At 38.2% G+C, this 21150-nt stretch overlaps 1 protein-coding gene across 1 annotated transcript in view; it reads left to right on the top strand.

Annotated features, from left to right (window-relative positions):
- Positions 1-21150, top strand: part of LOC117297701 (atrial natriuretic peptide receptor 1-like) — a 53054-nt gene that overhangs the window by 7577 nt on the left and 24327 nt on the right. The window contains exons 3-8 of the mRNA XM_033780848.1: positions 415-538; positions 1850-1936; positions 6644-6787; positions 14466-14587; positions 17418-17565; positions 19987-20149. Of these exons, the coding sequence (XP_033636739.1) occupies positions 415-538; positions 1850-1936; positions 6644-6787; positions 14466-14587; positions 17418-17565; positions 19987-20149 (788 nt within the window). The remainder of the gene's footprint in view (positions 1-414; positions 539-1849; positions 1937-6643; positions 6788-14465; positions 14588-17417; positions 17566-19986; positions 20150-21150) is intronic.

Genomic DNA, 21150 nt, shown 5'->3' with positions numbered 1-21150 from the left:
ACCATAACTCATAAGAGAGAATGTTTAAGTTTACACAAAACTTACTACAGAGGATTGCTTTGCTGTTTGGTAATAGCTTTGCTGTTTTGGTAATTGGCTAGTTGCCTTGTTTGGAATCGAACCAAAGACCTTCCCCCTTTTCACAATCTTCTCATGCTGTGCTCCTTAAATGTATTGGCATACAGGTGGAATATTTTTTATATTATCTTATAGCTTAGAAACCAAAGTCAAGATTCGAAGAACTGGCTGTGATTTGATACGGAAAAAGATTACTAAATTAACTGGTGCTTGCGCCATATAGGCTAGAGTAAGTCGGCATAGAACCGGCATCGTGTTTTGTATGAGAATATTGAACATTTGGACGGCCTCATGTTATGACTCTAATTGACGGTGACTGTCATTCTCTTGTTTCAGATACTGGATTACGCGGGTACACTGGCAGCGTGATAAGCGTCAGGACAGACAATGAAGCGTCAAGTATTGGTGGGTTGGCGTCTGTGGCCCACCAGAAGCAGCTATTCGCCCAGACTGGAATACTGTACGTCATGATATATTCATAGTCAAATTAGCATGTGACCTTTGACCCAACATCCAATCATAGCCGTACAGAGAATCTTCCTCTCGCAAAACATTCATATTCTATAAGCAATACTTTGATAGAATACTATAGCACTTTAAAACAAAATATGATTACTGTAGATGATTCGTGACTTCCTCGAGTCTTATATAAGTACTGTTTCAGACATAATTCGGAATTAAGTACATGAAAAGTTCGACATCTTAAACAGTTAGGATCGACTGGACACGCTGGAAGTCGAAAGATCGACTGTTGCAGTCGTTGGAAACTACTCTGGAGCGTCTTGGTTTTAGACGTCAAACTTGGCATGAGCCGAGCCAATGTAAAGGATATGTTAAAGGAACACGTTGCCTTGGGTCGGTCGAGTTGGTCTTTGAAAAGCGTTTGTAACGGTTTGTTATAAAATGCATATGGTTAGAAAGATGTTGTAAAAGTAGAACACAATGATCCACACAGACATGCCTCTAAATTGCACGGTTTTCCTTTACCTCGTCGACCAACACGGTCGGCCACTTATGTGAGTCAAATTTTTGACTCACATAAATGGCCGACCGTGTTAGTTCGCACTGTAAAAGGAAAACCACGCAATTTCGAGGCAAATTTGTGTGGATCATTGTATTCTAATTTTAAAACATCTTTCCAAACATATGCATTTTATATTTAAAAAAAAAAAACAGTTACAAACGCTTCTTATAGATCAACTCGTCCGATCCAAGCCAACGTGTTCCTTTAAGTTCGCCTGTCTAAAACCAAAATTAATGTGGGTCAACATAGAGTCGCTCCTAATCTATTTGGGTAGACGCGCCAGTGTCACGCCTATCTGAAACGGGTGAAAGATTAAACACAGCGTTATGGGGACACAGATAATACCAAAATATGGAAATTCGAACAAGATCCTTCACCTCTTTGTTGATTCAACACCAGTTTACTTGACCCGTACATGACCTCATGTAAACTATGACACCCGTCACAATTTGTGTTTGACCCCATCAATTCGACCGGCACTACTGTCTCTTTCTTCCGGATGGTCAGCCAGCACACATGGATCCCATTCGTTGAAACTTGCGAGCAAATAGAGATGAATCTGAACAATTTAATAATCAATCAAATGAATCGGTGTGTGTCCTCCCCCCCCCCCCCCCCCTTCAAGATTTTCGAAATATTTTCACTTGGATATTTACACACAGCTCATCCAAAAATATATTAAAACGTCAAAAGGTGCATCTTATTAATGATGTACAATTTTATTTTCCCCTCTTTTTTCTTCTACAGAAACGGACAGACAATTGCTATCAAAATAATCAATAAAATATCTTTCGCCTTGGATAAAAGAATCCGCAAAGAAGTCAAACAAGTCAGGTAAGGTCTTTTTGCACCCTTTGTTGCTTTGCAATAACAACAATTTATAAAACCCAACTTGATTTATACATTATTCAGAGCGGACTCTCTTGTTGTCACCTCCGGGCTATTTCAATTAAGTTTTCACGTTTTATCGTCCACTTCGGTGCTTTTCAAATTTCCACTTTCAACCCAACCGATATTTGAGAGAGAGAACTACGCGATCAATTATTCAAAGGTACCATACGTCCGGGACATGAGTAGGCCTACTCCCCGTGCAATACTCGTGTCGAGTTGTCTCGGTCCACGGGGGACATTCTGCTTCGAGGTGATTTACGAACAGATGTTCTCCCCTCGCTTGAAAAATCAGACAAAATTCTGATTTGTTTTCCCTGATTTTTTTTCAAGAAAGCAACAGTTCAGCTGCTATTCCGACTTGCTTGTCTGCTATTTCGAATCAATACCTCACTTCTTGTGCGTCGAAATTGAAGCAATTCCCTCCGCGTGTTGAGTGCAACAAGGAGAGGTCAACTTCGGCGTTTGCCGGTCGTTGACTTCTTGACAAGCAGTGGTTTCTAGACGGCTTCCACCATGCGTTTAGGTTGTGATCGTTCTTCACGCATGACTCATGTTACATATTCATGAGAAGAGATTCCTTTTTTTTTAATACGAAATTATTAGCAAAGAAATACATAGTCTAATGATATTGAAAAAAGCAAATGGGATCACGCCTGAAAACGTCCGTAGATGTTTCCGGATGTTTCTGTTTAAAAACAACATGATTTACATGATAAGAAGCGGGAATTTTCTTAGTTAAACCAATATGGCAAAGTTGTCTTGCCGAAAAAGAGTGCTTTTTCGCTTTATTTCACTGATTTAATACGACTCTACAGACAGCAAGTCGCAGACGTCACGAACACAAGTCAAAAATCAGTGTGATTAAAAAAGGGTGATAGTAACCTGCGGTCAATGTCCGTCGGGGAGGTGTGTTTTTTCTTCACTTTTTCTTTAATTTTTTTCTTCTTATTTGTTTGTTAATCTGACCAAGCAATCAGAACTGCTTCCCGCCAAAGTATCTCTGACAATCTCCCGCAGCATACAACGTATATGACGATGCATGAAATCACGGTGCGCTACTTGTGAAATCAATTCCGATTCGCAACACGTGGCTGCATCAATAAAGACACCATAAAGATCCTGACTGCTAGATTTTCTTTTCCCGCGCGTTTTATTTCTTCCCGCCTTTTCGTTTATTTATTCTCCCCCGCTGCTGAGCGAGTGATCGTCTACTTAAATCCGCCCGCGCACTCAACGCTGGAGCAAATTGTATTACCGCCCGATCTGTATCGCTACATGCTGTATCGCCAAGGAATGGGGGACTTGCATGAATTTACTCGAAAGTCCACCCTAGATCACTCCAATCCTAGGGCATTTATTTCTAAATTTAACTGATCAAGAAATCTAGATTCGGACTTTACATGCAGAGTAGGATGGAGCCTGAACGCATGAGTGATCCGTAGGCCGTTTGTCTTGCCTCCTGGGAGTGACAAATTCACCCCCTTTCGCGTCAGAAACACCCCTGTCCCAAAATAAGATCGTAAGTCTATGGTTTGTCTTCGGACGTAATCTTAGACGGTCTTACGGGCAAATCGACTGAACGGGATGTCAGGGGATTTGAGAAAAAACACAGTTGCTACTCAAGAGTGCCGATCAACCATAAGGGGGAATGGAAATAGGTCCACTGGAAACTGTTGCTGCCCTTAAAATAAAATTTCAGTTTGTGTTTTGTGTGTGTGCAATACCTTGTTGCCACGCTATGACAAGTGTCCACATACTCACACTTGAGAGAGATATGGTGTACGACAAGCTTTTTTTGTATAGGAACTTAGTAAAAGTCTATGAAATTTGCAAATTTATCAATATTATTTTGTTGATAATGAGTAGGAGAACAAGTTCACATCAATGTAGAGAGACATGTACATAATTCACACACTGAGACTGTCTGACCATGGTCTATGGCATATAATACACACAGGCACAAGGATTGGTCAGACAGTAGGAGGGTTGACTTTGTACTGTGTATAATGAATTCACCACATTATGTCGCAGTCTGACATGGTCGATCTATCGTACAAAACCACACTGGATATTAAGTGGTCAGATAGTAGGAGGGTTGAGCGTGAACTGTGTATAATGTAATTGCAACATGATATAAAATTGCAGGCTGTCGAAGTGCATACATCATTCAAAACAGCACGGTGGATGACATTGAATGGTCAGACAGTATAGGAGTGTTGACTGTGAACACTGCATTCACCACATGATATCATAAGGTCGCCATAGTGTATATTTTGTGCTAAACCATAGCGGATGATATTAAATTGTCAGACAGTAGGAGGGTTGACCGTGTACTGTGTACATAATATTGAAAGGGCTTAAAATTTATCAGAGTATCGTCAATTCGTGATCTGCTCTTCTGATTGTTATTTTACAATTTCCTTGACTTTTCTTTGACTTTTTCAGACAAAAATTAAACGTAGGTTTATTCGTTTTCAGTTCAACAATAACATTTCCAACTTCTCTGACAAAACATTGCCGGGTTCTCGAAATTAAATACCCACAACTTAAACGCGAGTGAATGCAAACTAACGAAGTACGCCTAAACACACACGCGCATAGTGCAGTGATTTTGAGTTCACAAAAACATGTCGAGACGAACTAATTCAAAAAACAGACCCTTATTATATTTCAATTTTTTAATAACATTCCAGCTCATTATATTCATAGGAGATGTAGCAATTTTGTCCCATGGATCGCTCTTGTTCAGAAGCAATATTAATGTCCCTTTTTTTCTCCCTAAACCGGTGCAGTTACAAGTTGCAAAACAGACGATTCAATTACGTTTTGGAGTGTTGTTTCAGCCGCCCCCTGAACACTGCAAAGTGCCCGTGCCACTTGGGGTTTTCCGGGCGAGGTTGAAGTCCGTTGCAATCTTCATATTTGTTTCAATTGCTTTAAAGGCACAGGACACTATTGGTAATTGTCAAAGACCAGTATTTTTACTTGGTGTATCCTAACATTATACATTCAATAACAAACCCGCGAAAATGTGAGCTCAATTGGTCGTCAGAGTTGTAAGAGATCACAAGGAAAGGGGGGAAAACTTCACTTGTTGAACAAATGTGTGTGCTTTCAGATGCATAATAAAAAATTGCTTCAGCTGAAGCTTGTTAGTGAGAACTTACCTCTTTCTCAAAAATATGTTACTTCAGAGAGAGCCGTTTCTCACAATGTTATATACTATCAACAGCACTCCATTGCTCGTTACAAACTAAGTTTGTATGCTACCAATTGTTTTGACTAATTACCAATAGTGTCGGGTGCCTTTAAAAAAAGATTAGGTAGAACATTGGTTAGGACCTGTTTTGACAAAACTGCTGCACCCCGGCAGGCTTGTTTTAATACCTTCGATTCAAGATAAACTACAGCCAGCTTGATGCTGGCATTTTGGCAATCTATCTGTTTTCCTTGATACTTAATTGTCCCAAAAACATGTGGACATTATTTACATCAATGTTTATAAATGTTTGAAGAGCCGATACTGGTAAATTGACCAAGGGAATCAATGTGTGGTGAAGAGGTTTTCAACTAGTGGTTTCCCAACGACGCCTGGTTCTTGAGGTAAATTATCGAGGTAAATTATCAAGAACCAGGCCTTGGCGGGTTTAAACCTCTAGTTGAAAACCGATTCAACACACTTTGATTCCCATTCATAAATATCTTTTCGGTCAAAAAAAATCAAAACTTTTTGTCAAAAAGTAAAATAAATGCATACATTATAAGTGTTAAATGATTTCTTTCAACACAACACCCCTCCAGCTATGCAATGGTGAGGCCCTCGGTTAAACAACTCCTTATTGTGCGCGTCACGCGTATCGCGTGATGTTGCACAACTGTCCCGTGCGTTGCTCTCGACCAATAGGAATGAAAAAACTGTCTTATAAACACAGGTGCACGCTCGCGTGTCACGCCCATGTTTCAACACTTGTTACTGGTCATTATCATAGAGCTATATACATAGCTCTATGGTCATTATCAAAAGTTTAAACACCCCCACGTGACACTTTCTCCACCAATAGGAAAAGCGAAACTGTCTTAGGTATTTATTAATATATTTTAATCTAAATTGAGCATGGCGAAGTTTTAGGAAATTTTAGGCAAACATGATCCTGGTTTGTTCCCTTGTCTGGGATCAAGAGAGGGTACAATATATAGTACTTACCTTGGAAAAACCTGGGGTGGTATATTCTAAAAAGTTGATATCCGTTATATTACAACCAAAATAAAGGACAATGTGATTAGATACTGAAAATTCTGCCAACTTTATCACTATTTTCTACTGACGGATTGAACCTATAATTTTCACTAAGTTTTCTTAAAACACAATTTTGCACAACAATATTGCTTATTTATTAATTTCTACAGTAACTTTTCACAGCTTCCATCTGAGGGGATACCTCATGCATATGGTTGATTACACAAAACTTGATTACTGTCTGCAACTATTTAAGTTATCTCTAACAATCCTGTATTATACTTTTAGGTTGTAACTTTTTGACTATTGGTTGACCACACAAAACATGAACACTCTGCAGCTATTCTATGTCAGCTCTACCAATCCTTTACTTTTAATTATTGTTTGTAAAACTGTTATTCTCTTTTATACAGGGATATCCACCACGCAAATCTCTGCAAGTTCATGGGCGGATGTGTAGATGTTCCAAACGTTGCCATAGCAACGGAGTATTGTCCAAAAGGTAGTCTCACTGATGTGCTTCTAAACGATGACGTTCCTCTCAACTGGAGCTTCAGGTAAGGCGCCCTCAATGTTAACAATTATTGCTTCTCTTATTCTGGATATACCTTAAAGACAGTGGACACTATTGGTAATTGTCTAAGACCAGTCTTCTTATGTGGTGTATCTCAACATATGCATAAAATAACAAACCTGTGAAATGTTGAGCCTCAATTCGTCGTCGAAGTTGCGAGATAATAATGAAAGAAAAAACACCCTGGTCACACGAAGTTGTGTGCTTTCAGATGCTTGATTTCGTGACCTCTAAGTCTGAGGTCTCGAAATCAAATTCGTGGAAAATTACTTCTTTCTCGAAAACTATACGTCACTTCAGAGGGAGCCATTTCTCACAATGTTTTATACTATCAACCTCTCCCCCATTACTCGTGAAAAAATGAGGTTTTATGCTAATAATTATTGTGAGTAAATTACCAATAGTGGCCACTGCCTTTAAAGTTGTTCTCTCGTTGCGTTTGGGGGAAACGTGTGATCTTTGACCCATTACTTATTTAAGTAAACTTAACTTCTGTGCACTCAGTTTTCGTTTGTTTATTTACTAGAGGGCGTTTGTTTTGTTTGTCTTTCTTTTTGGGGTTCGGGGTTTTTATTCGTAACTAATTCATATACTCTAGAACTGGTTTCGTATAATGGAATATCATTGAGAAATTATTGTGATTTAGACAACAAAAGTCAGTCATATTTGAAAACAAAGTATAGGACAACTATTATTCCACTGAACATTGATCCCAATTTGGGCAATGAATCCTATTTTGACAATGACTCCCAATTTGAGTAATAATTCAAATAATATGTCAATATGGGCAATGATTCCTACTCGGACAATGGTTCTAAATTGGGCATCCAGTTGCTTAACTGGTCTCCATTTTATTATAATGGGGACCCAATGGTTTCAAGATTTCGGACAGCAAATGGATCAGGGTGGGAATTGGACCGAGCGATTCCAGGCACGTATAATATGGATATGTAAGAATGGGCAGTATCCAAAGTTTTAATTTAAAAATTGTTGAAATTACAGACGGTAGGCTTTCAGTTTGTAAACGGAAATACTTTAAGTTATAGCTCGAGGTCGTTACAAACGCAAAGCCCAACTGCATAACAATAAACTTTTACCGCGTTTTCCTGTATAGCGGAAATCAATGTATATTTGGTTGGCGGATAACATCATGTGTATATCTACTTGCCATGTGATATTTGTTGGTAACTTTTATATCATTGTAGTACTGTTAGTAACAATGTGGGAAATCATTGTGTAATTCAAGTAACGAATAACGTTTATGTCTATTGTCCATCAAAGAACCTATCAGAAATTTGCGTTCCTGTTCCCAAACTTCACTGTTTCACATTCAAAGAACTAAACACAGTTTTTTTTTTGGGGGGGGGGGCGGGCTCGTGCCTTTTATATCGCAGCACCAAGAATGTGGAATTATCTTCCTCAGAACATCAGGCGATCTAAACTTATTTGCAAATTTCAAATCTTTGCTTAAATCTCACCTTTTTTTCAAAAGCCTTCTGTTCGGCGCTATATTATGAGCAACGACTGTTCGATTAGCGCCTTATAAATTTAACGAATGATTGATATTAAGCGTCGCTCCAAGTGCTCAAAGTGCTTCGCTTTCGCCAAATAATATGATTGTGTCTAATAGTGTATGATTTATGTGCATGTTTACTAGGATTGAGACCTTATCGTTGAGAATTGCTTAATTTGTTTCATACTTTATGACCACTGGATTTCAATCGTGCTACACTTTCGACTTACCTCTCATTAGAGCATTCCACCGGAAGATAATTACGAACAAATATTACATTAAAGACACTGGACACTATTGGTAATTGTAAAAGCCCAGGCTTCTCACTTGGTGTATCTCAACATATGCATAGACCTAAAATAACAAACCTGATGTGAAAATTTGAGCTCACTTGGTCGTCGAAGTGGCGAGATAACAATGAATGGAAAAAAACATCCTTTTCACAACGAGTTGGTTGCTTTCAGATGCTTCATTTCGAGACCTCGAAGTCTAATTCTAAGGTCTCGAAATCAAATTTGTGGGAAATCACTTTTTTTTAAATACGTTACTTCAGAGAGCCGTCCACAGCTCTCCATTGCTTGTTACCAAGTAAGTTTTTATGATAATTTTTTTTTTAAGAAATGGTGTACCTTTGCGAATTACTCCATGATATTAATTACCATAAAAGTGAAGAGCACTGCAGCTGGTGATAATTTTGGGAAATGATTCCCTTCAAGGAATGTGGTTATAGAGAAAGGGATTCAAAACAAAGTTCTATCTGAGAAACCTTCCATGCATGATTTTGAATTCCAATTACGGATTATTCTTCCTGCGTGAACATACCGCTCGAGGATTTCGATGATATCTCAAAAATGCTAAGTCCTTTGGAAATTAAATTTTCACAAGTTATTTTTATTGTATATTTCTACATGTATATCTAACAGGATAAAAACAATTGCACTGAACCTCAAACCAAAGGTCGTCTACCGAAACGTTACTGGAGATCGGGCTTAAGCGATTGGACGGGCTAAAAGTTTGTTATTTTTCTATTTTGTTGTCACTTTTTTTCTGCCATTCAGAGGAAAAAAAGTATGCTTGGTAGTAAGCAAAATGTAACACTGATAAATACCATTTATCAACAGAGCAACCGTATTATTGCTGACGGACTTTTGTTAATGAAAAGGGGTATGTTCTGTGCCCGGGAAAATGCGTTAGAATTGTGGTTAGCAACTGGCCAATTTAGCGTTTGTTGAATTACTCTGCATAATTATGATAAATAATGTTTTCATTTTCCCCGACTTCTATAAGAGGATACGCTTGAAAAACATAATTTGAATTTCGAGGGCATGGTCGTCTATCCGCTGGATGTTTTACAACATAGACTGGTCCGCTACCTCAAGGGAATTCCCCCATTGACTCGTACTCAAACACACTTTAGTCTGTCGTGTAGTTTTCATATTGTATGGCACCCCTGACCACTTCCTTGCAAATTATCATTAGGTCCACCCAGGGAAATGTGAAATACACCTCTCTAGACATACTGGAAGAATATGAAATTGCTATCATCAGCTAATTTGTCCTCGGTATATCTGACTATTATATAATTGAGATAAGCATTCCTATTGTCAAGTAATGGCAGGGTTTTATTAAGACGTACTAAATGGACTCTAGCGCACTTGATGGGTGGTTACATGACGACGTATTTTTGCCTTGAAATGAAAACCATGTCGCAAAAGAGCCCAATGGCAATCAATAAACCCATGGTGCTGAAGATCAGTGGGCCAAAAGGGATAACAGCTCTGACGGGGATGTAAGAAATGAACGTTTTAGACGCATTTGTCTCTTTATCGTTTGAGGAAATTACCTTCATTTGTACGTGTTATAAGCCTGCCTTGACATACGGTATCGTTATTTGTATCAAGTGCCAAGGGAACGGGGGGTATTTGCTGAGTTCCTTTTGGCGACTACCTCAAGAATTTAAAGCTCGAAAGACAAAAAGGGGAAGAAAATAGACTCATTCTATAATTGCTTGCTGTTTAGTATGTACCATCAGCCGCGTATTTGGGTGAGATATTAAGTTATCTTGGCTAACAAGGATTGGGAATGTCAGGGCACGAAGCAAGAGCATCACCATCTCCGGGCTTTTTTTTTTTCTTTTCTTTTTTTCTTCTTCCTCCCCGAAGCTCTCTTTGATTCCTAATTGCAGACGGGTTTTTTTCCTTCTTTTTGAAGGCGATATCATGTTATCTTAAGAGAAGGAGAGTCAGAGAAAATATTACCGGGGCCCAGAAGGGACATTTATTTCATGTCACACACAATGGCCAAGACGGCTTTGAATTCACATGGCGACTTTTTTTCTTTTCTTCATCTTCTTCTTTGACTATACTTTCTTTTCATTGATTTTGGCCTGGCGTGCTTATGTAGCAAAGATTTCTGTTGAGAGAGGGGTGACATAGAGAGAGGGGGCCGATGGAAGTGCGGTGGATGCATGCACGACACGCCCCTAAGGTGGTCAGGTGTACCTCATAGTGCCCGGCCTGCAGGTGGTCAGGTGCAAACTACTAATGCCCCCCTGGCACTAACAATGTCCGTAGTTTTTAAAGGGCATTTAACTTAAAACTTTGTCTGCAGCTATAAATAAATATTATGGGGTTTTTTAATTGGTGTTTAGTTTTAAAGAATTTGATGAAAACAAAATTGAATTTGGATTTTGATGATGGTATCATTTATGCCATTAGGAATCCTGACAAAATAACACCTGAATTAAATAAATTAGTATAAATAAACAGCATTTATGTAGCGCCAGAATCAGCCTAAAAAGACGCTTTGGGCACTGTAAATACGAAATGTTAAACAAGAAGCCATATGAAAAAACATGCTGAGTTTCATTAAACCCTTAAATTTGACGTTTTTAGTTTACAAATTACAAAGCAAATTCAGTGGAATATTTCAGACTAACTGTTTTTATTTGGTATATCATCATATTTTTATTCTGAAGTAATTAATATTTTTGTCTTATTCTATTATTCTTTTTTTTTTTCTTGGATTATATTTTTTTCCCCGTCACCCGGAAAAACCAAACACTTTCGATCTCTAGCTGTGCTCCGTGTTCGTGGGTTGATGTGGCTGTCTGCCCTAGGCAACCTCGCATGCCATCAGCTCGAACACATTTTAGCCCCACAGTCCTTCTCATTTCAGCTTATCAGCTGCAAGTTAAAGGGGTAATAATTAGCCTTTCAAATCTTTCTTATTATTGTATTATTAGTTTCAATTCAATTCAATTCAACTCAATTCAATTAAAAAAACTTTAATCATCCTTTGCAGGCAATTACAATAGCAGACCAGCTCCATATAAAAATAAGAGAAATATACAATTATACAATAATTGCCTGCTCATAACTGCTTAATATTAACAGTTATGAAGAAACTGTAAACAAATGGTAAACTTGCGGGTTAACTTGTGTGTACATTTTTTTGGGGGGGGATGCTGGCTCTAAAAAGAGCCGGTGTGGTCTCGACGTTTCGAACAGTATACTCTGCTCATCTTCAGGAGAAACGAGCAGAAACGAGCAGAGTATACGCGCAGTATACAAATCTCGTTTTTCTTGAAGACGAGCAGAGTATACTGTTCGAAACGTCGAAACCACAACGGCTCTTTAAATCCTTATTGGGGATTTGTTTCCCTGCATGACCGTATTCGCTCCGGATTTTCGCGACCACTGCGACCCCCTATTGAAGTAAGATTTGTGTTCACATTGTAGTTTTATACATGTACATTGCTTATATAGTATGGTTAAAGACACTGGACACTAATGGTAATTGTCAAAGACCAGTCGTTTCACTAAGTGTATCTCGACATTGCATACGCCTAAAATAACAAACCTGTGAAAATTTGAGCTCAATTGGTGGTCAAAGTTGCGAGAAAATAATGAAAGAAAAAACACCCTTGTCACACGAAGTTGTGTGCTTTTAGATGCTTGATTTCGAGACCTCAAATTCTAAATCTGAGGTCTCGAAATCAAATTCGTGGAAACTTACTTCTTTCTAGAAAACTACGTCACTTCAGAGGGAGCCGTTTCTCACAATGTTTTATACTAGCAACCTCTCCCCCATTGCTTGATACCAAGTAAATTTTTATGCTACATATTTTTTTGAGTAATAACCAATAGTGTCCACCGCCTTTAAAACAAACAAAGTTATGCTTGATCTAAACCCAATGTTTTCCAGCAGTTGACTGCATCTGTCACCATTACTTATCGTCACAACTGCCTATAGAGAAATGCAACTCTGATCTTGATATGCATGTGACGCATTATCAACACGAAATGACAGCGTTAAAACTGACGTAGATGTAGTTCATCCGGTGCTATTTTTTAACTTCCTATTTGCTATGCTTTTGACATGTATTGTTAAGAAAAACTTGTAGGCGAAGTATAGGCCTTCCTTTGTATTTGGAAGCGTGTTGTTGTTTTAATGTTATAAGTGAAGATTTTTTTTAAATAAAAATACCCTGTGAACATTTCGTATAGAGGATAGCGTTTTTGAGATATTGCCGAAAACTGTAGCGGTTATGTCCAGGCATTAAAAATAATCACTTATAATATTGAAATACTCAGTCTGAGAAGCGTTTCTGATAGTAACGTTTCTATCAGATTCAAATGTTTGCGGATAAAAAACCACCTTTGAAGTGAAATGATTCTCAAAATGCTTTATACTATCGAAAGATGCCGTACTTTTAATAACAATTACAAGTTAAGTTTGTATTACCATTCATTTGTACGTATACCGTGCCTTTATTTCTGCCCAAAATGTTCGTTGTTGTTGTTGTTTAAATTCCTTATGACTAATTTGATTCGATAAGTGGACAAAAAAAGTACATCGTGGACTGTTCGTCAAGCGAGTATAAAGAATGTTAATTGCGGGAGGGGTGGTTTACCAACTACCCAATTATTATACGTTTCACGGCCAGGTTGGTTTAAAATAAGTTACTCACATTGACACGTGGTATCCATGTGACACTCGTGACCACATCATTATTTTTTAATAGCCTGGATTTGCCAGCCTTGTTTTAAAGGCATCGTGTATTAATAAGTGTGTAATAATAAGTATTGGCAATTACAATATTTAATTCCACATTCCATTTCGTGCGTGTCGTGGCCGACCGGTTAAGATCACCGAACTCGCGCTCTGATGGGCCAATTTCAAAGAGCTGCTAACTAAACAGCCGGTTTTGTGCTTACTGTGCCATTTCCATTTCATAGTACTGCTATCCGTAAGCACACGAAAGGCATGCTAACCTTCCGATGTGATTATACTGTATGAAAATGAATGACGTTACGATGTAGATTCATGGTGAATGCGCAAGCTGTCCGCCTAATTGGCTTTCCAACCCGTGAAATAATTATGCTTACGAACAGTTGCTTACCGGTATAAGCAGCGCTATGACACTGGCCCCTGGTGTTTCTGATCAGCAGAGTGTGGCTTTGAGCCTCGGTCAAGGCACTTGTGCCCTTTGAGTCTGGTACTTTGCACTCTCTGATTTTGTATCAACTGTTGATATGAAGAAAGGGGGTACAATCCAAGCATGATCAGCTATTTCTTTGAATTTCTTTGAAATTATGGCAGAAAAAATAGAAATTTCCCAAATGACCACGTAGTATATTGCCTGCCAGAAAGGCCCTGGAATATGTACAAAGTCGTTCTTTTTGTGAACATAAGTCACTTTGTCTATTATACATGTCTTATATAGGTGGCCTTAGGTATATCACATGTTGCTGTATACATACTGTTTTATGAAATGTGTGCGTTTGCTCGGTCCGAATTGGCGGCTATACGGCTACGGCTGAATCGTGACGTCATCAAACGTTGTAGTATAGGACGTCATTGGCAACACCCTAATAGCTGTAGCCGCCAATTCGGCCTATCTTTTCGTTTTGGGTAGCCTTCATCACGGTACGGTCATCTTGATTTTACTCCCTTTCAACTAATTGTAACCAAACTCAGGCTGGACGAAATAATAGTCCGGTGCCATGCGAAATGAATTTGAGCATTCATTACTGTTGTTGGAAACGGGGAACACGACCAAGATGGTGACAGCTTGATAAAGGTCTATATTTTATTAACATTTTGACACTTGGCCCCGTTTTTTGTTTTACTTTCTTCCCGCCAGATTTTCATTCTGTAGCGACATAGCGAGGGGTATGAATCAATTACACAGTAATAGAATCTGCCACGGGCGTCTCAAGTCATCCAACTGCGTGGTAGACGATAGATGGGTGGTGAAAATAACCGGTAAGAACTAAATATATATCATCTCCAAGATGTTTTAAAGCCTTTGTACAGAAAAAAAAGTTCACAGATTTACAAAGACTTCTCTTAAAATATTATTCAATGAAACGCTTTATTTTTCTGAGAAATATTAAAACAATTATCAATTTTCGATGTCGAGAATTGGGGATTTATTGTAAACACATGTCGTGACACGGCGAAACGTGCGGAAACAAGGGAGGGTTTTCCCGTAATTTTCTCCCGATTCCGCGGACCGATTAAGCCTAAATTTTAACAGGTTTGTTATTTTATATGCAAGTTATGATACAAAAATCACTCAAAAATATGCAAAGTTCAATATAAAAGAGTGGAAGACCACTCGAAAAAGAGTTGTCCCTCTTGTTTAGAGAGTACTGACGTGCAATGACGTACTCGATTACAAGTTACCTCATGAACTGGAATTCCTCAGACTGAAGGTTACAGTTGCTACGTCACAAGAGACGATATTCACACATACATATTTCTAAATGAGGGGTTACTATGCATAAGTCTGAGGAAATCAAACGTAAGCGGTAAATTGTGACTTTAAGCAAGTCATTGCAAGACTTTATGCAAATCTAACCGTAGAGTTAAAACCTACAGTTCCTTCCAGAACCACTGCAACTCATTGAGAGATTATCCTTTGGTGTTACTGCAAACCTTACTACATGTATACAAAATTTAACTTTGGTTAATTTTTGATTATCGCGAAATAGTGAGTATTCAGATTAAATTAATCACTCACAATATAACCAGCCAGGTACTTTGTCTTTAAAGAAAGAAGAAAATAGAAACTAGATGTGAGAGTAATTGATGAGCACACGTGAGTTATTTGATGTCGGGCTCTAAACACGGCTTAATACCGTCGAGTTAGGTATGCCATCTATTTCTACACTAAGACATTCGACCAGTGTGTGTACACCGCGCGGTTTCTTTATAGCACTTCTTTTCACATCTAAAAAAAGGTCGAGATAATTAATGGGTGTTTCGCGACGAGCGATGGGCCGGTTCATCGGAGACCAGGGCCGCCGTGATTTGGAGATGAATCACCGACGATTGGAGCTGTCAAGTCGCGGTTCATCCGCCTGCCCGTTTAGATATAGTTCCACCCTCAATGTCTGGAGAAAACAAATCAATATCTCGAATGACTTGATCCCTCGTCGCTGTAGGCGTGGTCTAATCCTCAAAACGGAGGGGATTAAAGCCTTGATCTGGACTAATCGCAAGATGTCATGATCAAGGGGGTAGGGACTTCTATGTCTTGTTCAGAGGACAACACGAGGATTATGTATTTATTTGTCTTCACGATTCAAAGATTTTGAGTGATGATGTTTTCATGCCTTGGATTTGAAATAAACCCCACGCTTGGTCGCTTGATGAATGACCACAAAATCTTTCAACCAGGCAGCCATCTGCATCAAGATGACCAGTGCCAATTTTTTAAATAGCTGCTAAAGAAAACACGCTCAATAACTTTCTGCTGTGTAGGAATCAGGTTAAATGCAGTGGACACTATTGGTTATTACTCAAAATATGTTTTAGCATAAAAACTTACTTGGTAACCAAGTAAAGGATAGCTGTTAATAGTATAAATCATTGTGAGAAATGGCTCCCTCTGAATAACGTAGTTTTCGAGAAAGAAATAATGTCCATGAATTTGACCTCAGATTTAGATTTCGTGTGACAAGGGTGTTTTTTTTATTTTATTATTAACTTCGACGACCATTTGAGCTCAAATTTTCACAGGTTTGTTATTTCATTCATATGTTGAGAAGACTGGTCTTTGTGAGAAGACTGGTCTTTGACAATTACCATTAGTGTCCAGTGTCTTTAAGGACTTGTAATTTCCCCACACTTTCACGAGGACTATATCTATTGAAAAAAAAAAATGAGTGCATCACAAAATCTCCACTGATTTATGACACCCAACACCATTGGAGTTGTTTTGTTTGTCTGGAAAAGGGATTGAAATGTTTGAATTTTTAATTAAAGGGAAGATACACGTTTGGTAATTACTCAAAAACAGTGATTAACTTAAAAACTGACTTTGGTATAACGGGCATTGTAGAGCTGTTGATTGTGGGAAACGACTCCCTCTAAAGTAACGTAGTCTTTGAGAAAGTGTTAATTTCTCACTAAAATATTAAAATACTTCAAGCTATATAGAAGTCTTTTATTTCTATCTGAAAGCACACAAATTCGTCCAACAATGCTGTTTTTTCTTTCATCATTTTCTCACAACTTCGACGACCAATTGAGCTCAAATTTTCACAGGTTTGTTATTTTATGCATATGTTGAGATACACCAAGTGAGAAGACTACTAATAGTGTCCATTGTCTTTAAGATTAATCTCACATTGATAGATTCCCCATGGACAGCGACATTGGTACCTCAACATTCAGGAAACTGTTTTCTGATATCCCTTTCGACCCATGCTTGAAGAGTATTATGATAGGTGATTGTGAACAGTAAATAGTACCAGTTGCCAAATCCATCAAACTCAAGAAGACTTAGCAACATTTGGGGAGTTTTGTTTGGCTGGAAAGTCACACACTTTGAACAACTGTGATATTTTCAACTTAGACTCGAATCATCATTATCATCATCATATATTTATTTCATTGCTGTCTTTACATTTCACATTTCAAAGCAAAGTTTGTCAATGCATTAGTTTCAATAAGTAATACGCTGTAAAACATAGTACATTTTGATAATTCACAATAATTGTTATTGACCAGTACAACACGAATCTTGCCGTTAAATTATCTTTACTTTGGGTGAGAACAACTTTAGATTATTTCTTCTTTCATTCAGATTACGGTTTATCGACGTTCAGAAGACCTGACGGGAACCAGAACGTTGAAGATGAAACATATAATTCAAGAGTGGCGCGAGTCTACCTCCCTCCTGAGATCCTGGAGTGTCCTAGTCTAACGCTCACACCACCTGTAGATGTTTATAGGTAATGTTGACAGCGTTCCTGGTTGAGTTATGCCTAAGAAATATCTGGTGTGCAGGTTATGCGTCCAGACTTGCTTATCAGTCCCTTCAGTGAAAGGGATATTAGCACATGCTCTGAAACAAATGTCGAACCAGTGATTCTCCTGTCGAAGACCTTTAAGAAGTGGATACTCTCGGTAATTACTCAAAATAATTGTTAGCATAGAAACTTACTTGGTAACGAGAAATGGGGAGGTGTTGGTAGTATAAACCATCGTGCGAAACGACTCCCTGTGAAGTAATGTAGTTTTCGAGAAAGGTGTAATTTCCCACTCAAATAAATAAAAGACTTCAGGCCATTAGGCCTTTTTAGTGAGAAAACTGGTCTTTGACACTTACCTAAGGTGGCAAGTACCTTTAAAACAATATGGCTGAGCGGTGAAGTGCACCGATCTCAAACTCCAATGTTTCCGATCAGCAGAGCCCAATTTAATAGAGCTGCTAAGCACAAAAATTTGCTTAGCATGAAATTTCTTCCTTGATAAAAACAGGATTACTAACCAATTTTCTATTTGCTGCAAATTGTTTTTGTTATAATGGTATTCAGTAGTTGTTTGCTTATCCTGAAATTCACGGGGATATTAGTTGGTAATCCTGTTTTTGTCAAGGCAAACATTTCATGCTCAGTTTTTTTTTTGTGCTAAGCAGCTCTATGAAATTGGACCCAGAGCAAGGGTTCTGCTCCCGGCCTTGACACAAGTGTCATTAAATGAGGCTCAACCATTTGTGTTGCGTCCTTGGGTGGGTCGTAACGCTGTGTGCCCCATGTGCCGTGTAATGCACGTAGATTAACACATTTTACACTTATTTAATATTAAGAGAAAGGGTCTGCATTGTAAACCCTTACCAAGCGCTTCATCAAATTAATGGACCTCGTTTAAAAAATAAAAAATAAAGGGGGAAAAAAGGGCACACTTCTTAAACAAACAATTTAATATACTCGTAGATAAAACGCTTTTGGTAACTACTCAAAATAATTATTAGCATAAAACCTTTCTTGGTGACGAGTAATAGGGAGAGGTTGATGGTATAAAACATTGTGAGAAACGGCTCCCTCTGAAGTGCCAGTTTTCGAGAAAGAAGTAATTTTCCACGAATTTGATTTCGAGACCTTAGATTTAGAACTTGAAGTCTCGAAATCAACCATCTAAACGCACACAACTTCGTGTGACAAGGGTATTTTATTTTTTTCATTATTATCTCGCAAGTTCGATGACCGATTGAGCTCAATAGTGTCTACTGCCTTTAATGAGAGCTGATGATAGCCTGGTTCATGTAAATACAAATATAAAAAATACTTTTAAGCTACACTTGTATTTTTTTAGCTACGAAATTAGCTAAAGAACATCAGAAACGTGGATGGTCTTTTTAAGCTACCGTAATTCCTACCTTAGCTGATCACTCGCGCCGCAAATAGCTCATCTTCAATATCAATGAAATAAACACTTTCGGTCTGAGATGTTCATTTTCGTTTCTGCTGCTGTTAAAAATTGTTGTGATCCTTTTGCTTTGTAGATGTGAAGAAAATGTTCATGAAAAGGTCGAAGTCATTTCAGCTTCATGCTGATGACTATAATTTGATACTAAATCGTGCATTCGCATCACTAAAAAGCTGAAGTTGTTGTACGCGTTGTTGACAAGCAATCTGGCATAATGTGACGGTGCAATTGGCCATGTGATCGGCCGTCGTTAAAGCCATTCAAGACCACACTCGAAATGAATAACTTATAGTGTTCATTTGTCTGCTTCGCGCGTCTGACACTATTATGTATTAAAAAAAGAAGAAAAAAAAGAAAACTCTATCTCTCTCTCTCTCTTTTTTTTTCTCCATGTTTAATTTGCCTTTTAAACTTCTAAGACATTTTGACATCTGCTTGTCGTACATCAATCGATTCGAGCTATGTGGTATTTGATTCCCAATGAAGAAAAAAAAAACAGGCGCGCACGAATTACTGGATTACACGGCCGCTCATTCCCCGAACTGAATAAACGGAATTACTCAAACAGTTCCCATTACTGGGTGAACAGAGATACTGCCTTTCGTTGTTTGGTGTTAGTTGAGGCTGCATTCGCCTTATGTTGTTGTTAGTGAAACAGATACTTGTCGAGTGAATTTTTGGCACAGTCTTTGTACCTTTCCATCCAAACCAATGTCATCAGACTGGGTTTTAAATAGGGAAAACAGTCTGGTTCCGTTTTATAAAATGCACGTTAACATGTATTTGTTTTATTCCAAAAAGGGAATTCCCTATTGGGAATGTGACCGTTCATATTTTAAACATTGAAGCTTTAACCTCTTTATTTTTTACATTTGACGTGTTTTTTTTATTTCCTAGCACTAATTTACCTTTTGATTGTCTACCAATTTTCCCCTCTTGTACAGTTTTGCAGTCATTTTAGTAGAAATTGCCACGAGAAACGAACCTTGCGACTCGCAAGATCTCGATAATGTAGACGGTAGGTGGCGCCCTTCTCTTCCCGATCTCACTTCTTCAGACGCCTTACCCGACGACGAGAGATGCCCGTGTCCCGAGGAATACAAAAAGGTATGAAGAAAACAAAAGTTTTAGTGTAATGAAATAAAAAATTAGAAATCAATTAATCAAATGAAAAGAAAAATTGTTTTGCTTTACCATACTGTGCCCAATTTCATAAAGCCTGTAAGCACAAAACAATGCTTAGCATGAAATGTCTTCCTTGATAAAAACAGGATTACCAACCAATTACCAATTGCCACGTGATTTTTAGGATTACAGCAAACAACAGCTAAATACCAGGATCAAGCAGTATGCAACAAATGGAAATTTGGTTGGTAATCCTGTTTTTTATCAAGGAATAAATTTCATGCGCAGCAATTTTTTGTGCTTACAGGCTTTATGAAATTGGGCCCTGATACCAATAAGGTCTGTGCTTTACAAGATAGTCGATGTGTGGTGATTTTTAAATAGAAACTAAATTACCCCACAATGTTTTTAACTGGAGAGATTACAGAAAAGGGATAATAGACAAGACCTAAAGAAAGCCCATAATGTAGCCCTTCTAAAGTAGTCACACTGCCCTTAGGTAGGAACTGTATTTTACGGAGGTTTTTTCACTGAAGCGTTAACCCCACAAGGATTTTAACAAGAAGAATAAAGAAACGGGTGATAGAAAAGAAATGGGAAAAGTCAACAATGTCGTTCTATTAAAATAAGACAGACGTTGTGGGGTGGTTTGTAGGTATAGGAACTGTACGTGTAGAGTGTTTTGACAGAATGTGGGATTCACCCCACAATGTTTTTAACAAGAAAGTAAAAAAAAAACAGGAATAAAAAAAGGAACAGAAACTCGAACAGCCCATAGTGTGTTGGCCCAATTTCATAAGAATGTCCGTCCCCCGTCTGTCTGTCTGTCGGTCTGTCTGTCTGTCTGTCTCTCTGTCTGTCTCTCTGTCTGTCTGTCTTCTCTTTAATTGGCTACATGCTTGATCAACAATGCGTCTTCCGTGATAAACAATTTTAAACAGGAGTGTTATAGAAAACAATTATTCACTGTTTTTTGTTGACAA

Source organism: Asterias rubens, chromosome 12, assembly GCF_902459465.1.
Source record: "Asterias rubens chromosome 12, eAstRub1.3, whole genome shotgun sequence".
Taxonomy (NCBI): domain Eukaryota; kingdom Metazoa; phylum Echinodermata; class Asteroidea; order Forcipulatida; family Asteriidae; genus Asterias; species Asterias rubens.
This window is presented reverse-complemented; position numbering and strand designations above follow the sequence as displayed.